General features: G+C 36.0%; 1 protein-coding gene across 1 annotated transcript in view; it reads left to right on the top strand.

The window, feature by feature from the left end:
• The window catches only part of cdc42bpb (CDC42 binding protein kinase beta (DMPK-like)), a 215,867-nt gene that overhangs the window by 154,697 nt on the left and 42,275 nt on the right, over positions 1 to 18,895 (top strand). The window contains exons 13-22 of the mRNA XM_063047649.1: positions 1,283 to 1,525; positions 4,158 to 4,268; positions 4,511 to 4,755; positions 7,949 to 8,054; positions 9,021 to 9,145; positions 9,253 to 9,358; positions 10,736 to 10,884; positions 14,465 to 14,562; positions 14,696 to 14,775; positions 18,550 to 18,648. Coding sequence (XP_062903719.1) covers positions 1,283 to 1,525; positions 4,158 to 4,268; positions 4,511 to 4,755; positions 7,949 to 8,054; positions 9,021 to 9,145; positions 9,253 to 9,358; positions 10,736 to 10,884; positions 14,465 to 14,562; positions 14,696 to 14,775; positions 18,550 to 18,648 — 1,362 coding nt within the window. The remainder of the gene's footprint in view (positions 1 to 1,282; positions 1,526 to 4,157; positions 4,269 to 4,510; positions 4,756 to 7,948; positions 8,055 to 9,020; positions 9,146 to 9,252; positions 9,359 to 10,735; positions 10,885 to 14,464; positions 14,563 to 14,695; positions 14,776 to 18,549; positions 18,649 to 18,895) is intronic.

The raw sequence follows: 18,895 nt of genomic DNA, 5'->3' as shown, positions 1-18,895 counted from the left end.
ATTTGGCATAGTTTGCTTTGGAAATCAATGATGTTGTTACATGATCTGAAGTGCTAATTTGTTCTTGTGCTGTCCTAGTACAAAGTAAACAATGTAGCTCTTTGAAATGTGGTGCAGCTATAAATTGCTTAAAATATGCAGGTGGCCACTCAGGATCTGGTTTATGAAAAGACAGCTTATGTCAATTGTGATGACAATGCCAAACTTTGTGCTTCCTGACTAAGTATTTAACGAAACACCAGAAAAATATGAGTATTTAGATTGAACATTTTGTAGCTGTCATCAGTGACTTCCATTTCCTCCATATGGAATTACCTGGAGTTAATGCTGACTTTAGAGAAAGGAGAGAAAAATGCCAATTTAGATCAGAATGTCAGTGAGCAAAAGATCAGCAACAAAACACCTAAAAAGAACTGAGGTTCCAGCTTTGCATTAGTTCACTTCCAGCATCTTTGAACCTGTAGTCGATATTCAACTTTATCCTGTGAGTGTGGTTATATCTATTTCTTGTATATAGCAACTTCAAAATAGATCAATCATCATTGATCAATTTACAATTTGTAAAGCCCTTAAAAACTAAGGGTGTGAGATTGATCTCTATTTATTAGTTCCACATCACCAACAATTTACTATGGTATGCCATTTTTGGAAGTCTAACAATGGAATATAGCAAGTCTGACTGCAGTGTTTCAGTTATTCAGATCACCTGTGTGCCTGCATCTTACTTGAAGCAAATTGTAGCCCAGTGATTTTAAAATTTTCATTACATGCAGTTTTAGTACTCTCAAAGTTCCTTGTATACAGTGCAAACTTAAATACCAAATTCTAATACTGTTTTTTTTAAAGTTACTTATAGGGTATATTTGGGTAACTGTTAGCTCACCTTCTTCGCCTTGTATCATTAAGTTTCAGATCTATAATTTCTAAAAGCCTTAAAATTAAGATATGAGACCATCTCTATTTAATAGTTCCACACCACCAACCATTATGATGTTGAATACAGTTTCATCTTTCTGTCAGGCTAACTCTTCAAAGAGCCTCGTAAAATTTTGAATTTAACATGTTTTGAAGAGTATATTGCTTTTGCGCGGTATTCGGAGTTAACTGCCCTTTAACTGATGAGAGCTGTGTCATTAAGCTTAATGTTGCCAAAGTTTTACTTGGCTATTAGCTTAACATAGTGTCTGTGTTATAATGGCATTTTAAGTTGTAGTAAATTATTAACATTACGTGAGCTTGTGTTTTATTAATGTAATGCCTGTACAATCTATAATTTTAATAGCAACTTGTCGAAACCCTTGAAAGACAAAAATCCCAAACCAAGGAGTTAAAGGATGCACATCAGCAGAGGAAGATTGCAATGCAAGAGTTTTCTGAACTCAATGAAAGGATGGCAGAGTTGCGCTCTCAGAAACAGAAGTTGTCCCGCCATCTCCGTGACAAAGAAGAAGAGTTAGAAATAGCTATGCAGAAGATTGACACAATGCGTCAGGAAATCCGAAAAGCAGAAAGGACAAGGAAGGAGGTAAATAATTAACCAAGGCAATATAATCTTAGCCCTAGTTTGGAGAAGAAACTGGATATAAGATAACAAGTAATAATTTCATAAATTAACTTTATATCTATTAGAAGCTATTTTTTTTCAATTCTTTAAAGGAAATTGAGTTTTTCTATTCACAGGGGGAAAAAATTTAACTGGGTAGAAAGGAGAAGAAGCAAAATGAAATGACTGCCATTGATATCCACTCAGTAATTTGTTCAGTGCTGCTATATATTTCTAACTGCAAGTTCCTCACAGTGTTCTCTTCCATTATTATTCTTTGTAGTGACCCCATTATATCTGTATTGCTCTGTTTTGTTTTGTCTTTTCTCTCTTTTAATTCCATATACCTAAAGAAGTTAAGTGCAACAGTTTTTTTAAAAATTCTCCTTTCTATGGGACTTGACTGTATCATAATTGAAGGCCTTACCAAGCAAGTTGGTGTAGAAAGACATATTTCTTTGGAATTTGAAATGCAGCCTGATCAGGGTCCTTGCCTGTCATGCCTTAACCCTCTTTATTGTACAACTGCTCTGAATCACAAACTTATATTCAAATAATTATTAGATTTTTTTGGGCCAATGGCTATCTGAGTTGTTAACTTCAGGACTGTGTGGTCATGTAGTCAAGGATCCCTCCTTTCCTGCCATCTCCAATTTCTTTCATTTATTGGACTGGATCATGCTGATTTTTGAAATGTGTTACTTCTGATTTATTGGGTTAACACATTTCTGTCCATTAAGTGTTCTGTCATTAGAGTTGAGGAATCATTGTGGCAAATGAGCAAACTATTTAGCCTATCAAGTCCATGCTAGCCATTTGCTAAGTAGTTCAATATATGTTGTACCCTTGCTCTGTCTCCACAGCCCACTAAATTTTATTTCCTAAATGAGTATCCAATTCCTTTTGAAATAATTGATCATTTCTCCTTCCACCACTTTGAGGGTGCTAAACTCCAGATCGTTGCATTAAAAAAGGTTTTTCCTCAAACCCTGTATATCTCTTGCTCAAAATTTTAAAGCTGCGACCTTCTTGTTCATGTCCAGTCAACTAATGAGTTATAATTTGTCTATTTTATTTAAACCTGTTCTTGTTTCACTTCTGCAAACCTTTCTTAGAGTCGTAGAGCCCTATAGCATAGAATCAAGCTCTTTGCACCCATCTAGTTTGTGGCAAACTGTTATTCTGCCTAGTCCCAAATGGTCTCTAGTACCTCCATACTTTCCCATCCAAGTACTTATCCAAACCTCTCTTAAATGTTGCAATGAAACCCACAGCCATCACTTCCACTGGCAGCTTGTTTCGCACTCTCATCACCATTTAAGTGAAGAAGTTTTCCTGAAGATTTTCTGTAAATATTTCACCTTTCACCCTTAAACTGTGACCTCTAGTTCTAGTCTCACCCAACCTCATGGAAAAAGCTGTTTGCATTAACCCTATCTTTACCCCTCATGATTTTGTATACCTCTGTCAAATCTCTTCTCATTCTCCTACCTTCTAGGAAATAAAGTCCTAACCTATTCAATCTTTCCCTGTAATTCCGGTCCTCATATCAGCAAAATCCTTGTAAACCCAACATAGATTGGGTACACCTTTTCATTGAGCACCTTCACTACAGGTGGAATTCCTGGTAGCCACCCACTTTACTTCCCATTCCGACGTGTCAGTCTCTGGATTCCTCTACTACCACAACACTGCTCTTTCACTTAAATACAAATCATTTCTATGTCCAACAAAGAAATTCAGCGTAGAGTCCTCTTGAGTTTCCCTTTTAGCCACCTGTTAATTATTACATTTTCCTTTCTGCCATTGAGTTTTCTTTATATCCAGTTTTTCTTGCGTCCTATACCCATTTATTAACACAACTCTGTTGTGTTCTTTTATTGTCCACCTCCTTCAGAATATGATGCCTTCACTAATTTTGCTCTTCTTCCCCAATTCAGGAAGGCAACAGCTAACTCCAATAACTGCTTATGTCCTACTCAGATCTGTTGGCTTTAGATACTTTGAATTTTAATTGGTGGCATCATGTTCCATTGAAGTACATGGCCTTTTTGCTTACTGAATTGCATTAATCAGGTTTCTAAAAATATTATTCTTTATTATATACTTAAAACACTGGGCTTTACTATTGAAGTGATTGTTCTTTCTTTTAAATGAGACATGGTAATTGCAACAGGCAATATTTAATTGATTAAGCTATTGATGTAGCTTTGTCATTTGGGAAGCACAAAAATTTATACACTCTGTTACTTGTGAGCTATTGTAATAAGCTATGTTGCAGTTTGCAGCATTATGCTTTCATTCATTGCAGCTATCCTTTTTAGCTCATTGACCATGCAAATCTATTTCCATTTCTTCCAAATAATACTTTTTTTCTGCATCTCCAGTATTATTTCACCATTTTTCAATATTGCTAATAGAATATTAAGAATATTTAAAGCCATTCACCATTTATTGATTTGTAATTTAATTCAATAATATTAAACATTTTCTGGTAGCTGAAGCATGGCTGATATGAATCAGTGGTAAATGTATATGTAAAGGATAATGTATCAGTTTTGTGATGGAGAAAACTTGTAGGTTTGAGTTGACATTGTGGCATTTTTCTTCTTAGCTGGAAGCTCAATTGGAAGACTCAATTGCTGAAGCATCAAAGGAACGGAAGCTTCGAGAACACAGTGAAGCTTATTCCAAGCAACTGGAAAGTGAAGTGGAAGCATTAAAGGTTAGGCTGTATTGAAACTTTGTCAAAGCTCTATGTAATTATCTTTTATCAATTATCTTTTCCTTGAGGAAAATATTTCCTCAAGTATTAACATCATTTTGATTTATTTAGCCTTTGTATGTGAATTAATAAATGAGAAAATAACTGACTTTGTTGAAAAATGTCATCCTTCTTGGTCAAAGGAAGTCTCAATAAGAAAGTGTTTTAAAAGTTGGCTCAACAGTTTTCTTTCTGCCTGTTAGTTGAAGCATGGAGGTCGGGCTACAGGTTCCAGTTTACAACATCAGCAAGAACTCTCCAAGGTTAAAGCGGAACTGGAAAAGAAACTGGTCTTCTATGAGGAAGAACTGATGAGATGTGAAGCTGCTCACAGCATAGAGATTAAGAACCTTAAAAAGGAGGTCCATGATTCAGATGTGCAACACTTAGCTCTGCAAAAGGATGTCATGATGCTCAAGGACAAATTGGAGAAGGCCAAGCGAGACAGGTACTTATATCCAAAGAAAGGCACTTAATCGTTAATTGTTAAGATCAACATGTTTGTTAGTTGCTTTATGTTCTTGAAGAAAATTTCAGAAAATGTACTAATTTAATAGTGAATAGGGAAAAAAAGGACGTCTAGTGGACAGCATGGTAATTAATATAGCAGTAAACATAACGCTATTACTGCACCAGTGACCAGAGTTCAATTCCCACTGCTGACTGTAAGGAGCTTTTATGTTGTCCCTGTGTCCAGGTGATCTGGTTTCCTCCCATATTCCAAAGACTTGTGGGTTAGTAGGTAAATTGATAACATGAGTGTAATTGAGTGGAGCGGGCTCATTCGTGTTTTATCTCTAAAATAAATAACTTACTTTTATAAGGTTTGTATTGACAGAACATTAAAATGTATACAGGTATTGATATATACTCTCGTTTTCTTAAATTACAATCGATAAGTCAGCACCTGAGGTATTTCACTAAGGTAATCAGGAGAAGATCATTCTTTACTTTAATGTAATTTTAGAGACCAGGAAGTGAAAACAAAATAACTAATATGAAGATGTACTGTTATTTTAATAACCAGCTAAGATGTTCTTCTAATCAGTTTATCTGAATTTTTTTTTGCAATGTTTGTTGCTACTAAGATGGATTCATAACAATTGTACTTCTGATGAACAGCCACTTGGTTCACACTTTTTCCACAAAAACTATTTTTAATGATTTATGTTTATCTATGCTTTATTAGTTGTATTGTTCACATTCTGTAACTCTGTAGTCTGGCCATTGCAACTGTAGGGTTTTCAGTAATATTAACTGTAATGTTAACTGTTAACTGCTAATTATAAAATGCTTCTCTGTAGTGTTATAATGAAATGGCTTCTTTGTAATGTTAACTATGAGGTAATATTCTCTGTAGCTGAAATGTTTGGATTATAGTTAAAGATAATGGAGGAACTAACCAGTGGAAGCTATGTTATTCTATCGGTGTGTGTGGGAACCTGAGTCGGTGTGCGGACTTTTCCAGAGGAGAACTGAAGAGGAAGGACGTGCTGGACGCACTCTGGTCGACCACCGTGGTTAGTCCCAGGCGGTGGGTCGAGGAGGTCGGAGAAGATCGAATGGTGGAAAGAAGACCCCATTAATTGAGCTCCAGTGGTTGTGCACTAAGTGGCTGAACTCTGATAAGTTTGGTGCCTTTTATCTTCCTTTTGTATTGTATCTCTATTAATTACATAGTTCCAGTAAGATTTATAAAGCATAACCTGTAAATCGTACATTGTGTGCTGTCTGATATTTTATGTGTGAGTTTGTACCAGGGTGCATTACACAGCAACTACGCAAACGTGAGACATGGTTTGGCGGGCAGACAGGGTTTCCCCTAGACAAACATGAGCCGATAGCCCTGAGCGTTACATTTGTCGCTGAAAGGCTGTCTCCATGACAACTGTACTTTAACCAGAGTGATAAAACAGCATCTAAAGAATTCGACCCCGGACGAGGGCCCACAAATGTAATGCTCAGGGCTATCGGCTCGTGTTTGTCTAGGCGAAACCCTGACTGCCCACCAAACCGTGTCCCACGTTTGTGTTGTTGCTGTGTAATGCACCCTGGTTCAAACTCACACCTCAAATATCAGACAGCGCACAATGTACGGTTTACAGATTACACTTTATAAATCTTATTGGAACTATGTAATCAATAGAGATATAATTTATAAGGAAAGTAAAAGGCACCAAACTTATCAGAGTTCAACCACTTCATGCACAACCATTGGAGCTCAATTATCGGGGTCTTTCCACCATTCGATCTCCTCGATCCGCTGCCTGGGACCAACCATGGTGGTCGACCAGAGCGCGTCCAGCACGTCCTTCCTCTTCGGTTCTCCTCCCGAAAAGCCCACGCACTGACTCAGGTTCCCACACATACAGATAGAATAACATAGCTTCTATTGGTTAGTTCCTCCATTATCTATAACTATAACCCAAACATTTCAGCTACAGAGAATATTACCTCACAGTTAACATTACAAAGAAGCCATTTCATTATAACACTTCAGAGAAGCCATTTTATAATTAGCAGCTAACATTACAGTTAATATTACAGAGAACCCTACACAGCTTTATGTATTTTGTTTACATTTTGGCTTGAAGTGTTCAAATGTTTTGAAGAAAAATGGAAACATTGAAACTCTGCTTTTGGCACATTACTTAATGAAAACTGTAGAGTGTTCACTGTGTCTTTCAGAAAATCTAGCCAAAAAAGTTGATTTCAAGTATGAAGTTGTAGCTGTGTATGATTTTCAAAGGAATTTTTTTCTTTAGAAAATGATTAGTTTTTTAAAAATCTCAACAATTTCAATTCCTAGTAACTCATTTTCAAATAAAGAAAAACTTGGGAATTATTTAGAAGATGATGCCCTTACCTGGTGATCTAACCTGACTCCTGTTTAATCATGCAGATTTTAGGTACAGAAGGATGTCATTGAACAGTTCAATTTTAAAACTCATTCTTGTAACATCCCTTTATGCCTTACCTGTCCCATTCCATGGGATTTTCTTCATATTCTTCTAGGATATCTGTGCAGCATCATTTCTGAACTCCTGCGCATCCCTACGTTTAAATGCCACACTCTCATTTGACAAAGCCTTAAAACACCAGAATTTCTTCTCTTAACCCTTCTTTCTTTCTTTTAAGATAGCTTTTTAAAACTTTGACCAATCAATTTTCATTTCTTTTTCCTGAAGTTTGATATTTCTGTGAAGCTTATGAATGTTCTTGTAACTGTAAAGTAGCTGTTTAAATGAAAGTTTCTGTTATACAATGTCTTAAGATTTATTTCAGTCATAATTATTGTTCAAGTGCAGATCCACTACTTGTTAAATATGCAAGAATTAGAAGAATTATTAATGTCTCATTTCTTTACCATTTATGCTGTTAACATTTAACTACCGAAGTAGTGAATGATTAATTTGTTTTATAAGTTCTCATATAATTTAAATAAACGAGTCTGACTTTTGATTTTTTTTTAACCTGGATTTAAAACATTATTACTTGTTGCAGTGATATTTTGAAAGCAGCTTCTTTTAGTAGACAATTATAATTGTTATAATGTATCACACAGCTATAACTGATCAGATGAAGTAATGCTTTATGGCATGATTTGGAAAAAAAGTGGTGAATACATTTCTTGTGTATAGGCAGAATGAAATGGAGGAAACACTGAGTGAACTGAAGAAAAAATATGAATGTGAGCGAAATATGCTTATTGAAGAGAATAAGAAGTTTTCAGCTGAGAACGATCGAGTAAGTCAGTAATTCACCTGTGATGTTCCAATATTATTGTCATCCTCAATTCTGTTTTAAATGTCTGTTGAGAAAAATGTATCATTAATACCCTTACTTTTTTTTAGTGTAATGTATAAATTAATGCAAGTGTTTGTGGGTATTTATTTTAGGTAGGATTTGAGAAATTATTTTGAAATAAGTCTGTCAAAAAACATCAGTCACTTAAAAGGTTTTTCTTGACATAGCTAGTCAATGGCATGTGGGTCTATCGCCGAGGGGTTTGGCACCACAAGGAGAGGAATTGCAGTAAGGAATTAATCAAAGCAAGTCAGCTGGCCTCAGTTATAGAATAATGTTCTTTCGTTTTGTTTGTTTGTGGATGTCATTAACATATATTATTCATCCTTAATTACTCCAGAGAAGGTAGTTAACAGGTAATCACATTGGTAAGCTAGGATTCCTAATCAGACCAGCCTGCAAACGATTTCCTTCTATGCAGGACATTGAAGCACACTTACATAGTTTTTTTTTTGGTAAGACTAGCTTTTCATTCTTGAGATGGTTATTTAATTAAATTTCCCAGCCACTCGGCTGGAACTTGAATTTGACTCTGACTCTGCACTAGTGATCCAGAACTCTGGTTGCACTTAAATTGCCCTTAATACCATTTGAGTTTGCTATAGGAAAATCTACGGTGTTCTGGCTTCTTGTGTGTTTTAGGTGTTTCTCTTCAGGGAAATACTCGTGTGGACATTGAATCAAAAAAATTTCAGTCTTCATCCAATATGCATGTTTAACCTGAGTAGTTACATGCTATGGACCAACAAATAGTTATGTTTTAATCTATTTGGATATTTTAAGCAATTGAGAATTTCCTAGTAATATATAATTATAGTTTGTTAACAACGTGAAATATTCACAAAGTGTCCACTTGAAAATATTTGCACTGTTCCCATTTTATAACTTTTAGCTTTTGATTTTCAGATGTGCACATTCGTGGACAAGCTTACAGCACAGAACAGGCGGCTTGAAGATGAGTTGCAAGATCTTGCGGCCAGGAAAGAATCAGTGGCTCACTGGGAAGCTCAAATTGCAGAGATCATACAATGGTGTGTAATAGTCTTTAAATAATATTAGTATGTAAAGTTTTGAACTGGGATAAAGATCATGAATGTAATATTTATTCCATAATAATGCTCATCTTTTAAACGTTTAGGGTGAGTGATGAGAAAGATGCAAGAGGATATCTGCAGGCTCTGGCATCCAAGATGACAGAAGAACTTGAATCCCTCCGCAATTCTAGCCTTGGTTCAAGAACATTGGTATGATTTAGAGAATAAGACATAGAAGCAGAATTAAGTCATTTGGCCTATCAAGAATGCTCTGCCATTCGATCATGGCCGGCTTAGTATTCCCTTTCAACCCCATTATCCTGCCTTCTCCCTTTAACCTTTGACACTCTTTCTTATATAAAAAAAACTGTTAAATGTACCCAATGACTTGGTCTCCACAGCCGTCTGTAGCAGTGAATTCCACTGATTTGCCACCTACTGTCTAAAGAAGTTCCTCCTGATCTCTGTTCTAAAGAGATGTCCTTCTGTTTTGAGGTTGTGCCATCTGGTGCTAGACTCTTCCACTACTGAAAATATCCTCACCATGTCCACTCTATCCAGGTCTTTCTACATTCAGTAGGTTTAATGAGATTCTCCCCCCTCCCCCCCCATACCCTTCTAAACTCCAGTGAACACAGGCCCAGAAGCATCAAACCTCCCTATAAGTTAACCCTTGTATCCCTGGTATCATTCTTGTAAACCTCCTCTTGCTGGCCTTCACATCCTTCCTTAGATATGAGACCGTAACTGCTCACAATACGCAACATGAATTTTCAAGAGGACTGTATCTCTTCATAAGTTATTTTCTAATATAACTAGAAAATAACTATTATTTTATTTGTTATTAGTTACTTTCTCTCTTTGAAGCCCTGATCACTTTTTTTAAATTTTTGTTTGTTGTTTAAGAAGTATTGTCTTGTTAAAAATCTTGCTATTTAGAAAAGTTTGCAAAGATATGATTAAGTGTTGAATAATTTCATAGATGAAGGAAAACCCATGTACTTTTCCACATCTAGCTAACTTTTATCATAATTCATTTGTATGTTATTTGGTCAACAAATCCTTAAAGCAACTTTGCAAAATAGTAAGATATGCTTTGTGCCTGTAATTGGAAAATATATTACCTACTTCTAGAAAAAACACATCTACATGATAATGAGAGATTCTGCAGAATTGTTTTATATTATAGTCACTATTTCATTGTGGACTAATGCTGTAAACTATGCACAATCTGAGAGAAATGTTGCTTTGATTTTGTTTCTACATTGTTGACAACAGTAAAACAAATACATTCAGGAATATGAAAATTGTATTGCCATTTAACAGTCAGAACTCCACACCAACAATGGCCCTTTTAGGAAGTTGTTGTACATTTAGTTTTAACTGTCATTGAATTTAGAAGTGAGCATTGAACTTACAATTAACTGAATTCTAAGGCAGTAGAAACCAAATTAATAAATAGATGCCATTGGGAGGGAAAATTTAACAGAGGGTGTAAGCAAATATAACTCAACTCCTTGTTGGGAACTGGCAACTCTGCAAATAATATTCTTATCAATTAACTGTTCTTTGTTCATTGTTATCCAGGATCCTCTTTGGAAAGTGAGGCGAAGTGCAAAGTTGGATATGTCGGCCAGATTAGAGTTACAGTCAGCACTGGATGCTGAAATACGTGCTAAGCAGTTAGTACAGGAAGAGCTAAGTAGAGTGAAAGCGACCAACATGGCATTTGAGAGGTACGGTTTTCATGGTCAAGAATTTACATGAATTGTAGATTGTCAGTTGATGTGAAGCTTTTACATACAATCTGAGCATGTTGTGGAATATGAAACTTTTTCTAAAATGAAAGCAGGAGGAAGTCATATGACCTTTTCCCAAGCCAGCTCTTAATACCCTTTAATTGCAAGTATCTGGTGATTTAGGTCTTAAATACATTCAATCGTACATCCATTAGGGTTAAAGATTTCCAGTGTATTCATAATCCTCTGGGTGAAGAAATCTCTCATTTCAGATCTAATTGCTTAAACTTTCATCCTTAGATCATAACCTGACTTCCTCCAGATATAGACTGCTTAGTCAGGGTAAGCAACTTAACAGCATCTACCCAAGATATGTGAAAGGTCATGCTTAAAGTGCCAAGGGCTTAACATAGAAAGGAAAGAACGGTCCAGGAGAACACACAGCAAACATTTACTCAGTTTATTTTAGGGCTAAGTAACTACCATTTTGAGATGAGTTTTGGTACTTAAAGGTTATTTCTACTGGAGCAGAGAAGAGGAAGTTGTTCTTTTTCAATCTTTTTATTAATTTCAAAATATAGAAACAAAACATAGCAATAATACAAATAGTAGGAGATATATTGTTACACTTAAAAAAAAAAGTAATTGCAAAACCAAGTAGTGTAAATTAACAAAGCTCCCAAACATGTAGAACTAACTACCGATAATACAAAGCAAAAAAAAAACTGGAAGAAAAAATCATGAAAAAGAAAAAAAAAACAAAACAAAAAAAAGCAAACCCCATCCCCAAAGAAAAACAAAATTAATCAACTAAACTAAAAGACTTGGGCAAAACTAACAACTTAAAAATGGGAAAGAAGAAAACCTTAGTGTCGACGACTCCATTCCCCTCCAACAACAGTACAGAGAGATAAAACAAGTTTGGAAATGATCAAGTTACATCAAATGAAAATACTGAATGAATGGCCTCCAAGTTTTTTCAAACTTAATGGAAGGGTCATAAACTGCATTTCTAATTTTCTCCAAATTCAAACACACCATAGTTTGTGAAAACCAATGAAATACAGTAGGAGGGTTAATCTCTTTCCAATTCAACAAAATGGACCTTCTAGCTATTAAAGTAAGAAATGCAATCATCCTTCGTGATGAAAAGGTTAAATTATTTAAGAGGAAATTGAATAGATCCTTATCTTTTTTGTAAGATTGTGAAGTGACTAAGAAAGGATTTTTTAACTCTTACTGAGAAGTTGGTGATCAGGGTTTTCAGTTGAAAGCTGTCATCCTTGAGTGTGTAGAAGTTAGGTCAGATATTGCAAAAGAGACTATTGTACGTTCAATAAAATTGAAAAAAGGATGCATTTTAAATAAATGAAATTCCAGGACATGGGATGATGTGTAGTTAGTGGGATTAATTTGGGAATGGCAGCACCAATGCAGTGGGACATGTAGTCTCTCCACCATAAGCTTCCATTATTTGGTGATAACATTCCTTGTGACTGAAAGTACAATCATTCACAAGATCTGTTAGCATCAGCTAATGGAAGGCACTGACTAGTCTGAAAGCACACTGCCCAAGAAGCACAAATTATTGTTGATAAAGATTTGAAACAGTCAGTTCAGTAGAATTACAAAGAGATTGCTGTATTAGCAGAATGTGATCCTGCACATTCCCATCTTATTAAGTTGAGCAGCAACTAAATATCAGGTGATGTAATGCTAAGATCTAACTCTTGGAACATCCAGGACAGGTTTTAATGGCTAGAAGCAGGGCATTCTCTTGTGTTACAGTGGTACGTCAATTTGGCAGATTTTAGTGGTCTCCAATTCTTGGAGGTTCACCTAGATATGATCCAGACTACTAAGATGAGAAAAGCACTGTAGATATTGTCTCAAGTAACAATGAATATTAACACTGAGGGAATATTTGAGTATCACCTGGAGTTTTCTATTAGCAGCGAATGAATGCAAAGGTGTTCTGAAATCAGAGGATATGTTTAAAATGAGGGGGAAGAAGTTTAGAGGAAACCTGAGGAAGAATTTTTCATGCACTGCTGAGAGAGTGGGGGAGGCAGGTACACTCACAGGTTTTAAGAATACCTGGATGAGTACATGAATTGCAAGCCATAGTAGATTATTAGTAATGCAAGTAAATAGTTAATATAGATTGGTGGGCTAAAGGGCCTGTTTCCATGCCATATGATCCAATGACACCATGACTTACTGTATGGAAGTAAATTTTCAGTAAGATTTTGTGGCAGCAATTAAGACTTGCCATGATATTAAAAGTAGTGGGTATGGCCCAGTGCATCATGGGTAAAGTCCTCTCCTCCATTGAGCACATCTACAGTGAGTGCAGTTGCAGGAAAGCAGCGTCGATCACCTAGGACCCCCACCATCCAGGGCATGCTCTCTTCTTGCTGCTGCCATCAAGAAGATGGTATGTGCCTCAGGACTCTCACCACCAGATTCAGGAGCAGTTATTACCCCTCGACCATCAGGCTCTTGAACCAAAGCAGATAACTTTATTCAACTTCACTTACCCCATCACTGAACAGTCCCCACAACCTATGGACCCACTTTCAAGAACTCTTAATATATGTTGCTTATTATTTTTCTTTTGTATTTACGAAGTTTGTTGCCTTTTAGGCTTTTGCACTTTGCTTGTTTGCCCTGTTGGGTGCGGTCTTTCATTGATTCTATTATGGTTCTTGGATTTACTGAGTATGCCTGCAACTAACCAAATTTCAGGGTTATATGTGGTGACATTAAATGTGCTATGATAATAAATTTACTTTGAACTTTGATCATGAATGATAAAGCTCTTAACTTTCTATGCCATTTGAGTTGGATAGTTTGTGGCGACGACACCCAACATCGATGGTGTTCCATATACTTGTAGGCCAAGTCTCTTGGTGAGATGTGTGATGCATCTTCTGGAGGAGCAGATCACCTTAGAGAGCAGCTTCATGAAAGTTGAATTTGTTGTTTTGTGGTAAGAGTGCAGTGCAAGACACAAAAATCACTAAGAAATATAATTTTTAAAAAAATGGAAAAGAGGAATAGCGAGATAGTGCTGATGGGTTCATGGAAGCATTCTGAACTCTGGTGGAGGAAAAGAAGCTGTTCTTAAAATGTTGGGGCCCCCGTACATCCTCGCCAATTTTAGTAATGAGGAGAGGGCATGCCTGGATGGTGATGATGGATGCTGCTTTCTTGAGGCATCACCTCTTCAAGATGTCTTGATCGTGGCCATGATGGAGCTGGCTGAGTCTACAGCCTTCTGCAATACTGTGTATTGAGCCTCAATACCAAGCTGTGGTGTAACCATCAGAATGCTCACCACTGTGCACTGATAGAAATTTGCAAGAGTTTGGTAATGTGTCCATTAGGATATTAATGTTCCTCAGTCAAAAATAAGATTGGTGAGGAATGGATCATCTGTAAATCCTTCCCATTTTGACTTGCCGTCATCCAAGCGACTTAAAAAGATGGATAGGTGACATCAAATATAAAAATCAATTCAATTGAACTCATTTTGGAATTCTGCATTTTCTCTTTCATGGAAACTATTTTATAGCAAACTGAAGGAAGCAGATGCCAAGAATCAGCAATTCACAGAGGAGATAATTAATCTAAAAAAAGAATTGGAGGAAAGCAGGACTAGAACAGAAAAAGGTTAGTGACATTTGCTGCTTAAAAACAATCTCACTCTGAGGTATAAGTATAAATCTGGACTGTTTGTTATAACATTAAAATGTGTATATTTTTTTTAAAATTTTCACTTCTATGCTTACTTTTTCTATTAAAGGTCTTAAACTCCCAGATTTTCAAGACTCAATTTTTGACTACTTTAACACCTCTCCAATTCCACATGACCTAGGATTTAAAGTAAGTGTTTATTATATAGTGATTAGATCAAACTCTTGTAAAGGCATTTTATCCATGGTGCTAGAAATTTCATTTGAGCAGGGAAGAAATTAGAAATACAGCTTGGTGTATTTCAGAACAGAAAACCTGTATGTGTTTGAAAATGTTAATCTCAACTATGCAGTTTTCTTTTTGATTGTTTAAAGCAATTTGATGTAGATTTTAATCAAAAATCGAATATGCTGAAAATGATGCAACATTTATTAAAGATTCCCAGAAACACAGTATCCTTGTAATTTCCCTGTTACGTGTAAATTCCGTTCACATGTTATTTTTCAATATGGTTTCCTCACAAATTAGAACTTGAACAAAATTATACTAACTGTACACTTCATGGCGCTGAGTTATGCAGATTCCAAATATCTCTCAAGAATCTGTCATCTGTTCTTTTTAATAAAATCACGGTTTTCCTTCAAAATAAATTTGATTATATCCAAATGCCGTAATCTCTTTGCAAGAGGTGGTGTCCTGATGAAAGCCTTTCACTTTGCAAAAGGGAATTCACTAAGTGTATTTTTCTCGTATCTGTTGCACTAAGGGTTCTGTTTCTTCTTCGTCTACATCATCTCTTCTAGCATTTTGGGAAGAAGTAAGTTCCTGTGCTTGCTTTGTCACCCTAACTATTACAACCTGCAAAAGCTGACACTTTGAACTAGTCGTGTTTCCTTTTTCTGTGTTAATCACTTATGCTGTCGCTTTATGTGAAACCTATATTTATTTGATTGCCATTGCTCCTGTTTGAAACTTGCTTGTATTCGAAACTTGCTTGAGTTTCAACATATTAAAATAAACAGTTGATATTTCGTACTTAACTTCCTACTTGCTGTTACCATAGTGCTTAAACAAAACATTATCCTTTGATTCTTGATAATATAATTCAGCAGTCTACTAAACACAAAGGTTAACACTTTTGAAACCTATTTGTATAAAAGAAGTACCCTAGAGAATTAATCAAATACAGGAGTTCAAATAAGTTGTGACAAATGTTTAGTATCATCCCTCATTAATTATTTCTGATTGTTTCATTTTGTCTAATTAATTAAATTTGTAAAATAATCAATGATTTAAATGTAATCTTACGCTATTACCTGGTAACGATGAGCAGTACCTTGTCATTGGCTCCTAATTCCTGAATCTATTAAGGAGTTTACTGCCATTTATTTGAACTCCTGAATTTGGACATGTATAACTCTTTTGACATTTAGTAAGCATGTAATGATCTGTATCCTAGAGTTCTTGAATTTACAGAAACTAGGTGATCTAACATTTACTTCTCCCTGTCTGAAATATTGTTTTAATGTATTGTTTCAATGATTCTTGTTTTCTGGCTATCTTTTTCAAACTTGATGTCTTCCATCAAGCCCTGCTTTTTAAAGAACAAACATGTAAGAAAATATTTTGCCATACCTGACGGCATCCATTCCTTAGTCAGTTGTAGACTAGGTTATGGTTTGACAATAAATGATGATTCAAATAGTTCTTATCACTTTTTATGAATGAGCTGTATCTCCATGGTCCTTGGGTGAAATAATATTGTCTGGTTGTTAAAATATGCCCTCTAATAAATGAGTCTAAAGTACACAAAAAGATCAAGATCCAAGGGCCATTGGTTACATCAAACATTTATTATGATGCTATACTAAATAAAAGTACTCAGCATCTTTGAAAAGAGGGACAAAGTTAAAACCGAAAAACTTGTGAAAGGCAAAGCTGTGTGACAATTGTATTCAAGCTACCGTGAAAGCAGAATATGTTGGAATTACTCAGTCGTTGGGGCAGAATACTTGAAGAGAAAGACTGAGTTCACATTGACTCTTTATCAGGCTGGTAAATTTTTGAATTCTGTTTTGCCTCTGAAACAGAAGATTCTGATGTAAAACTTGCTTCAGAAACCAGTTTTGTAATCCTCTACTCCTTTGCATAGTACATTTAGACTTTAGATATAGGAATATTTGTAAAAGAGCTGGAGTACACTACAATGGCTCCTCTGTTGAGATTGTTAAGACCACCAAATTTCTTGATGCTCACCTGGCAGAGAATCTCACCTGGTCCTTCAACACCAACTCCATAGCTAAGAAAGCCCAGCAGCGTCTCTACTTTCTGCGAAGGCTGAGAAAAGTCCATCTCCCACCCCCCCATCCTCACCACATTGTACAGAAGATGTATCAAGAGCATCCTGAGCAGCTGCATCACTGCCTGGTTCAGGAATTGCACCGTCTTGGATCGCAAGACCCTGCAGCAGATAGTGAGATCAGATGAGAAGGTCATCGAGGTCTCTCTTCCTGCTGTTACAGATATTTACACCACACGCTGCACCCGCAAAGCTAACAGTATTGTGAAGCATCCCGCACACAAACTCTTCTCCCTCCTGCCATCTGGCAAAAGGTACCAAAGCATTCAGGCTCTAACGACCAGACTGTGCAACAGTTTCTTCCCCCAAGCCATCAGACTCCTGAACACTCAGAGTCTAAGACTGAAATCTACATCATTTATTATTATATTGTAATTTGTCTTCTACTGTGCCTATTGTCTTGTTTATTAATTATTGTACTGCCCTGCACTATTCTGTACACTTTATGTAGTCCTGTGCAGGTCTGTAGTCTAGTGCAGTTTTTATGTTGTTTTACATAGTCTAGTGTAGCTTTGTGCTGTCTCACTTAGTCCAGTGTAGTTTTGTGTTGTTTCATGTAGCACTAGGGTCCTGGAGGAACATTGTTTTGTTTTTACTGTGTACTGTACCAGCAGTTTATCGTCGAAATGACAATAAACTTGATTTGACTTGAGAATTTCTTCTGTTATCCTCGACAGTCATACCTTAAACAGCACCTAAAACAAATAATCTGACCATTCATTTCATTGATGTTCCAAGTTGACTACCATTTTTGCCACATCTCTACATTCCTCAAAATGACCCTAGCAAGGAATGGATTATGTTTTATGCAAATCATAATTTTAATCAATCCATGAAACAAGATGATAAGTTGGCGATTTTGGATGCATTCTCTTTTAAATGGTTGTTTTGTTTAGTCAGCATATTGTGACTCACTAGCTTGACCCCTGGGATGGTGAGTTTGAAATATGAGTGGTTAAGCAGACTGGCCCTATACTAGCTTAAGTATGGAAAAAAAAAGGTGATTTCACTAAAATGTACAAAATTCCCTCTGGGCTTGCTGGGTAAATAGGTGAATGATCGCTACTGTGTCCAGAAATGGGTTGCATTCACAAAATAAGAGGTTGGCCATTCTGGAAAGAGATAAGGAGAAACTGCTTCATTTAGCAGTATTGAATCTTTGGAATTCTTTACACAAGATATATGGAGGTTCAGTCACAGTATATTCAAGGCACAGTTTGATAGATTTTTAGATATCAAGGGAATCGAGGAATCCAGGGTTAGTGTGGCAAACTGGCACTAGGATAAAAGTTCAGCCACGATCTTATTGAATGGAGTAAGCTAGAGACTGATTGCCCGTTGCCTTTTGTTTCTTGCATCTTAAGATTGAGTAACTTGAATAGCGTTCAAAGACATGCTTCATCGGAGCTTATTTTTGATTGAAGAACCTTCCCTGGACTGGTAAAAATAGTACAAAGAAAGTTGCAAGAGAACCATTTTAAACCATTTACAACTTAATATTTTCCCTTCTGGATAACATCTTATGAATAGAAAGTAGATAAGCCACTACTTATTTTTGAACAGTAATCTTTAACAGAATATTGTTCAAAATTTATATTTTCTAGAGTGGTTCCGTCAGTGAATCTGATATTGGTGCCCTGAAACCAGAAGCATTCTCACTTATTCCATCGCCATCGGCTTTGAGCAATGTGGAACGGAAGGATGTAAGTATTGCTCAATTAGTTGCATAGGTAGAAATCTTTAATGTGAAATTATTTAGCATTGTAAAGTCTACTAAGTCGCCTCATGAATTTAATATTTTCCTAAGATTGATTTATTATGTCTTTCTCAACTCGTCTTCAGCTTGTTTGAGTGCTGTACAGTTTCAAGTAGTTTTTAATGTAAAAGCCTTAACACCAATCTCCTACAAAGTGACCCATTTTATTTTAGAAGCTATTTAGAAGCTGTTAA

This window comes from Mobula hypostoma, chromosome 1, assembly GCF_963921235.1.
Source record: "Mobula hypostoma chromosome 1, sMobHyp1.1, whole genome shotgun sequence".
Lineage (NCBI taxonomy): Eukaryota > Metazoa > Chordata > Chondrichthyes > Myliobatiformes > Myliobatidae > Mobula > Mobula hypostoma.
This window is presented reverse-complemented; position numbering and strand designations above follow the sequence as displayed.